Source organism: Penaeus monodon, chromosome 17 (genome assembly GCF_015228065.2).
Source record: "Penaeus monodon isolate SGIC_2016 chromosome 17, NSTDA_Pmon_1, whole genome shotgun sequence".
NCBI classification, from domain to species: Eukaryota; Metazoa; Arthropoda; class Malacostraca; order Decapoda; family Penaeidae; genus Penaeus; species Penaeus monodon.
Genome location: NC_051402.1, coordinates 33,901,688 through 33,909,187, shown reverse-complemented (window position 1 = coordinate 33,909,187; position 7,500 = coordinate 33,901,688). Strand labels below are relative to the sequence as shown.

The window sequence follows — 7,500 nt, the reverse complement described above, 5'->3', positions numbered from 1 at the left end:
ATCCTTGCCATTCAGCTTTTGGACTTGGTTCATTATGGCAGGAATGAATATACACAATCAGTATGGAGTTGACAATGTGAAATGTGTAATCATACCTGTATGATTAGCTTTAGAGTGGAATGGCTTCAAAGGAAATGAAATTGTCATGGTGGGTGTGCTTGAGATACTGGAGCTGGAACCAGAATGTGCAAGATTTATAATTCAGTACTACATACTCAGTCACTATTTAAAAAAGTGCTGGAACAGAGCCTAAACAGGTCCCAACATAAAGAATGGCAAGCCTCAGTTTTGGCAAATAGGGTCTTCAAGGGAATGAAGGAACTGATGTGTGTATGCATATTATCATTACAGAAGAGAAATATACATTCACATAGTAAGAAACATTTAAATGTATTGTCTTAATTCATTAACTGCAGAATTAAAATTGACTAGAAGTCAGTAATGCAAGTTGTTGGCTCACATCTGCTGTTTCCCCCAAAGATGATGGTATTTTGTTAGACCATACCAAGCCAGGCACCAGGCATCACAAGCAGTTAAGTGCTTTAGTGGAATGCTAGATTATAATTTTAGCTGTTGAATACACAATTTTTAAAGAAATGTAGCAAAATAAAAATAAGTCTTCTTTTGTGGCACTGCATCTCATCAGTGACCATAGTCAAGGCCAAACTAATGTGCAGATATTTAATACACAGAACTTTGAGCAGGTGTGACTATGTGTGCTATAGGTATTTGCCACCTATCATTTGATCCCAGTTTCCCTGGCATGACTGGATTGATAACGTGGCCTCTTACGCTTATGCTAATGTTAATATTTAACTAGTTGCACAAGGTATCAAAATGTAATAGATGGTCAAGTTTTTGGCCAGAGCCCAGGCATCAAGGTTGTCTTTATTTTAGACCATGTTTGGCTTCCACAACATTCTTCAAGACACATCAAACAGTGGAAAAAGGTCATACATCATGTATCCTCATGCAAGGATAGAGCCCTTCAAAGTTGACTGAAAACTCATATTTATTGTTCTTTTGTTTATAAAGTCCTAGGGAATGGGTATGCACAGTAAGCAGTGATGGAAATTACAGAACTAGCACTGGAACAAACAGTTATTTAAATGTAGGGAGCCTGTACTTTGGTAGCACTATGGTTTACATAGCCTAGATGCAAAGGGTTAATAAGTGCTGCTATTCAGAATGTTCGTAGAAGTGTAATTTTTATTCAAAATGAATTGTATAGCAAATTAAAAGTAAACAAAGAGTAGGTGGTAGTATTTTACAGAACAGGTATGCAGATGTAATTAAAGAGCTTGAACAATAGTGACAAGTATCTCCGAGTGAATAGCATCCTAACTTCTGGGGAATAACTATAGCAGCAAGTGTCTGCTGCTGGTAATGCGCATGTAGGCACACGTTGCAGGCGACCCAGTTGGAGTATAAACCAAGAATACAAGCTTCTTGCCATTGTCAAATTTTTGTTGATCTCAGTGATGAGATGCCTGTCATTATTAAAAAAGTTATTGTATTGCTTTATAACAGAAAGATGTGCCTATATCTAAAGAAGGAATAATATCATTTCAACATATTCAGAAACTTCTTTAAGCCAATGCTGATAGGTATCAGAAATCTCTGTGTCATGATTTCTGGCAACGTCCAGCCACTGGGCGTGGGAGTCCGCTACATGTAGCGGAACTTCCCGCTCCTAGTAAATCACCAAGCATATAGCCATACTCCGCAGACCACACAGTTGTTATGATGGCTCAACACGTGACCCATCCATAAAGGGTTAAGGATAATTTTTATTTATGCTTATAATACAAGATTTAACCACATGCTCTACTTCTCACTATATAACACTTGAAAAAGATAATTTTTTTTTTTTTTTTTTTTTTTTATCATCATCATCATCATCATCATCATCATCATCATCATCATCATCATCATCATCATCATCATCATCATCATCATCATCATCACCATCATCATCATCATCATCATCATCATCATCATCATCATCCCTATAAAAGCACACCCAGTGTTCTAAACCCCAGTGGATAGGTTCAGGCAGTGCTTCTTAACCCAAGGGTGGTGTAATTTCTAGAGAAGGGAGGAGGCAAAGGCCAAAAGTATTAATTTCTTGAAAAATATTTTTTAGTCTCTCAGCACAAGCTCGAGCTAAGACGAAGAAGATTATGAAAAAATTCATGTGTTGCATTTAGTAACTTCATTTTTCTATGTAGGCTTATGTTTTTCTGTTATGTTTTTCCTTATCCTTCAAATCTCATGGGGGGGAATGGGGATTCCTTGCTCTGGATCAGTATATTTCTAGGTGAATTCCATTCTCTTTGAGTCTGCCATTCATGCTTTTCCTCATTTCTTTACTTGGGGCTGTTGAGGTGATTTACCTCAGGTGTTCTATTTACCTAAAAATAGTAAGTAATATATAATAAGTTTATTGGAGCATTGTGAGCACAGATGTATTGCTCTTTTTGTTTCAATAACATGGCTATTATCAATATTCTCATGGCATTTTAGAGACTTGCTGGTACAAAGTCTCCTTTTTCAATTGTATTATACATTCAGTGTGGGTATTAGGAGGTGCTACTTCCCTCATTGTTGCTAGGTTTTAGAGAACAAAGGGTCATAGTCATAGCTGAAGCTGATCTGCTTTGCTGGCTGCCTCTTCAGCTTTCCAACTCCATCAGTGTCTGCCTCTGTTTCATCAATTGCTTTTGATGATTTTGGAGGGTCCTGAACTTATGAGTCCTCAGGCTGCCTTGCTGCTCAAATTTATGTTCTAAGACAGTCACTAAGACAGAACACAACCTGCATGCTTTGCTTTCAGTGTCTTGGCCCACAATTTCAAATAGACTCATTTTGGCTCTGGGTAACTTTTTTAACCTTAGAGTCCTCTACCTGTAGCAGAACTTCCCACTCGACAAGCTCTAGTGTGTTGACAAACGTATAGCCATACCCAGCAGATCAAGTAGTTTGTTATAATGGGTATACACATGGCCCAGCAGTAACTGGTTAAGGCATCTGTGGAGGAGGGCTTGTGCTGTGAGCTCTCTATACATCTCTCTGATAAGTTCTAACTTATCAAAATGAATGTTTAACAGATACTTTGAAATGTGGCTCTCATTTGTCTTGTTGATTGCTTTAACTCTGTTGTAGAAATACCACAATGAAACACCAGAAGGATAAAGCTGATGGCCAGGGTTTTCAACTATTGACATCACATTGTAATGTGATACTTAGATGGCCTTCCTTATACTGAGTTATGGATGGCCTTTCCATAATACTATAACAGATGTCTTTGCTCTCATCTGTCATCATGTTGGCACTGCCTAGAATGCTTCACTTCACTGTCATCCCAGTCTTTATGATTATCTTGCTGTTTCCCTTTCTTCTGAAATCTTGAGTCCATTCTCATGCTCCCATGATATAAGCATTCTTCTTTGATAATGGATTCATCATGAGGGCCACACCCCTCATTCCACTTGAAATATAGATATGTAGATATAAGAAATCCCCATCCCCAAGAATGGTTGTATACTTTATGTGAAGTCCTGATGGCCTGGACCACAGTTGTACAACTCCCTCATCTTCCGTGCAGCCAGAATTTCCATAATGTTCCCGTAGCAGACATGCTTCTTCAGTGCTTCTTTGCCTACCATGCTGAACTCCTCAGTGACAGTAACAAAAATCTCTCAGCATCACTGACTCCGGTGACTTCTGGTAACCATCCTGCTGTTTGGCCCGTGAGTCCGCTACATGTAGCGGAATTTTCCGCTCGACTCACTCTTGCATGTCGCAACGCCTATATCCCGTATCTGCCATGCCATCATAACAAACCGACTCATCACACTGGGTACAGCTATAGATGTTGCAATGCACTAAAGCAAATCAAACAGAAAGTTCCAATACATCTAGCACACTCCAGGGCTAAATGGTAGGACGGTTGCCAAAAGTCACCATAGTCAGTGACACCAAGAGATTTCTGATAACATAATTGATGGGTTCAAGGGCAGTAATTTGACAGCAATTCCATGTCTGTAACTGTACTTGTATGTACATCAACAACAAAAACAAGCCAATGTGCAACCAGTGCCCTTTCCTCATCCATGTATCATTGTGAGACCCTTTGATGCAGACAATTTCTTGCTCATTGGGATATTGGGCAAACTCTTAGATGTAGTACTTCTTCACTTATTCTCTAACCTTCTTCATAACATTTTGGTAAAAAGGGCCCATCTTCTTGTACATGGAGCTGGCATGTCATACAAATGCCCCTGCAGTGAAGCTTTCTCCTGTAAGAAATCCTATATCTTCTGCAGGCCAGGATGTCCTTCATTAGTTATGAGACTAAAGTGAACCTGTAGAATATTCACTTTAGTTTAGGTTTCCTTTCTGGAGTATAATGTTTGGCAGACATTGCAGATGACGTTGACTTCAATATCCCACTTGATGGAAATCGGGATGATTGAAGTGGTACCACTGCAGCTTTTCCTAGGACACTGCAGCTGTTTACCCAGAAAGAATAAACTTGGCATCATAGCTGTGCTTGGGCCAAGTATATTCTAAGTGCTTGTGAGAAGACAGTGTGATAAGGAGATGAGCACCTGTATCAGTAATTAAGTTGCTGCTTGCTGCTCTTCTGACTGAATTGAAGTTTATAACTGCAAAGAAACTTGGTCAAGAGTCAAGGAAGGTCTGTGTGCATGAGCAGGTAAAAGCAGCAGCAGGGGAGGAGGTGGCGGTGAAGTAGCAATGGAGTCGGTGCTAGTAGGTGTGGCACTCGTGGCACAGCAGCTATGGTGACACTTGGTTACCTTACTCAGTGAACTTTGCTATGATGCAGACTAACAAGCAATTCAATCAGGCAGGATTGTCCAGGCTTGAGAACAGATATGTCAAATTAGTCAAGCATAGTAATTCCTCCCTCTCCCTGTTTGTGAGTGCTTGTCTTCCCAAGCTTGCAGGAATGTATAGACAAAGATATTGCCAGTTAGTCTCCAGAAGCCAGAGAGAGCCACTAGACTTTGTTTTTCAGTGCAAAAACAATTTGTGTTTACCAGATGTTTGCATGTATGTATGCACCCAAAGCATACGTACATATTGGGGGGTGGGCAGTAGTAAGAAAATTCACCACAGTGTTTTTGTTTTTGAATATTTTACCATTTATTCTCCAAGTGCTGCCCAAGGTGCACAGATCCATGAGAACTTCTCAGATATTTTTGATAATCTCCAGTAAATGATTACCCCCACCCCCTGGAACAGCTGTTTAGCATACAGTACTTGGAGCAGTTTGTAAGCTATTGCATGGCATGACATGGGTGTACATGCCACCCAGAGGAGGAGTCATGCTATGACATATATTTGGCACCTGTCAGCAAAGAGTGCAGTTACAAGCCAAGGATGACAATTAGATGACATATCAGAAATATCACATCCTGCACTTCATTTGGATGTTTGAGTGTTATTTCAAGACACTCAAACACTCAAGTTGCAGGGCTATGATACACAAGGTTGTATTTCAGTAATGCAGTATTGCAGTAATTTTATTGACAGAAAAGTACAGTAGATCAAATAGTGAGTATAGATAGAGTTACAATATATATATAGACACACACACACACACACACACACACACACACACACACACACACACACACACACACACACACACACACACACACACACACACACACACACACACACACACACACACACACACACACATATATTTAGGAGAACAAAAACAAATAGTTTTAATGAAATTTTATCCGTGTTGTTAGCATTATCACTTATATTATTATTATTATTATCATGATCAACTGGCAAGTAAGAAGGGAGTATCAGTATTTTTGTGGGGGGGGGGGGGGTTAACATAGTCACTAGTGAAGTATCACATCCCAGATGTATTCTCAGACAAGTAGGGATATCTGTACCTGATTGTTAAAGCACTTAAAAGGTACTGATGGTCCCTCAGAGTAGTTAAAATAAAGATATTAACCACGTACTGAATATGATTCTTGCTTTCAGAATCGGGTTGCTGATGCTATGCTCATGCTCCAGGGAGTCAGCTCAGATAATGCAGATGAATCTGGCAACACCCCCGGCACCAGTAGTGACTCTACCTTAACATCATCACATTCACAAGGTATGTACAGTTTATTTCATTCTTTTTTTTATGACTGTACTCTAGCTCTAAACAAAAGAAACAGGGATGATGTGTGAATGTTTTGCAGAATTTCTGTACATACAGTATGTGTATGTTTTGGCGACTGTCTATAACTTTTGTGTGTGTGTGTGTGTGTGTGTGTATGTGTATGTGTATGTGTATGTGTATGTGTATGTGTATGTATATATATATATATATATATATATATATATATATATATATATATATATATATATATATATATATATAATATATACATATATACACATATACACATATACATATATACATATATATATATATATATATATATATATATATATATATATATATATATATATATATATATATATATATATATAAAGATATTTGTTTATTTATTTTGCAAGTATTTTAGAGCTCTCTTAGATTGTGTATCTTTTTTTTACTGATCCTGTTTCATGTGTGTTTATAGGTGTATGTGGTTGTGTGCATATATGTGTGGTTGTGTGTTTGTGCAGGTACAGTTACAATTTTAGGTGACAGTACATCTGCATGCACTTAAGATGTAGGTGTATTTGAATTAGTGTTTACATTTTCACACAGGTGACAAGGGTAAGCTTGTGAGAATAAATGGATACTCGTTTATTCTCTTGGATTTGTAGTGAATAATCAGTACAAATATTATGATGTATCTTGTTGTTATATATAAAACTAGATAGATAGATATAAGTGATAGATATTCAGGAAAAAGTACTTCATTTTCACAGTCAGTCAAATTTTATTTGAAAACGGATAGACTCTATGTAGGTATGGTATGAAGTATTGCAAAAGTATCTTCTTTGATCAACTTTTAGATGGATAAAAAAAATCTTCTTATCTGATGACCCAAAAGACTAACTTCCTCTGAATCTGAATTATATTACACATGAAGAAAAACACAGAATTAGGGTGTTCTCAGCTACAGATATTCACACATATACACAAACATTCCCACACACCATTCTGTCTCTCTGTCTGATCCTTACTTTTTTTCTTTCCCAATCTTCTGTAATGAATGCTTTGTGTGGCTGTTTATACATTGAATGCATGTGCTACATTAGATGCTTTTGGTAAAAACTAGTTTGTACCAAAGTAATTTTTCTTTTATCTTTTTGTCTTTTCTCTTTTCATCTATTTGTTTCTTTTATGAGAGTGTGTGGATGTGCATGAATCTGTTTTATTATTGGCGCGTGCTGTTGCGTGCATACTTGTATATTGTATGTGTGAGAACAAGAAAGAGATCACATGTGTACCCATTTTACAGTGGGTGTGTACGTTTGTGCTACTTTATGCTGGAATGGCAA

The 7,500-nt window shown here is 37.8% G+C and overlaps 1 protein-coding gene across 7 annotated transcripts in view; it reads left to right on the top strand.

The window, feature by feature from the left end:
• LOC119583680 (protein bric-a-brac 2-like) overlaps window positions 1-7,500 on the top strand; it is a 48,778-nt gene that overhangs the window by 21,211 nt on the left and 20,067 nt on the right. For all 7 annotated transcript variants that reach the window (XM_037932290.1, XM_037932284.1, XM_037932285.1 and 4 more), the window contains one exon: window positions 6,037-6,154. In XM_037932290.1, the coding sequence (XP_037788218.1) occupies window positions 6,037-6,154 (118 nt within the window). The remainder of the gene's footprint in view (window positions 1-6,036; window positions 6,155-7,500) is intronic.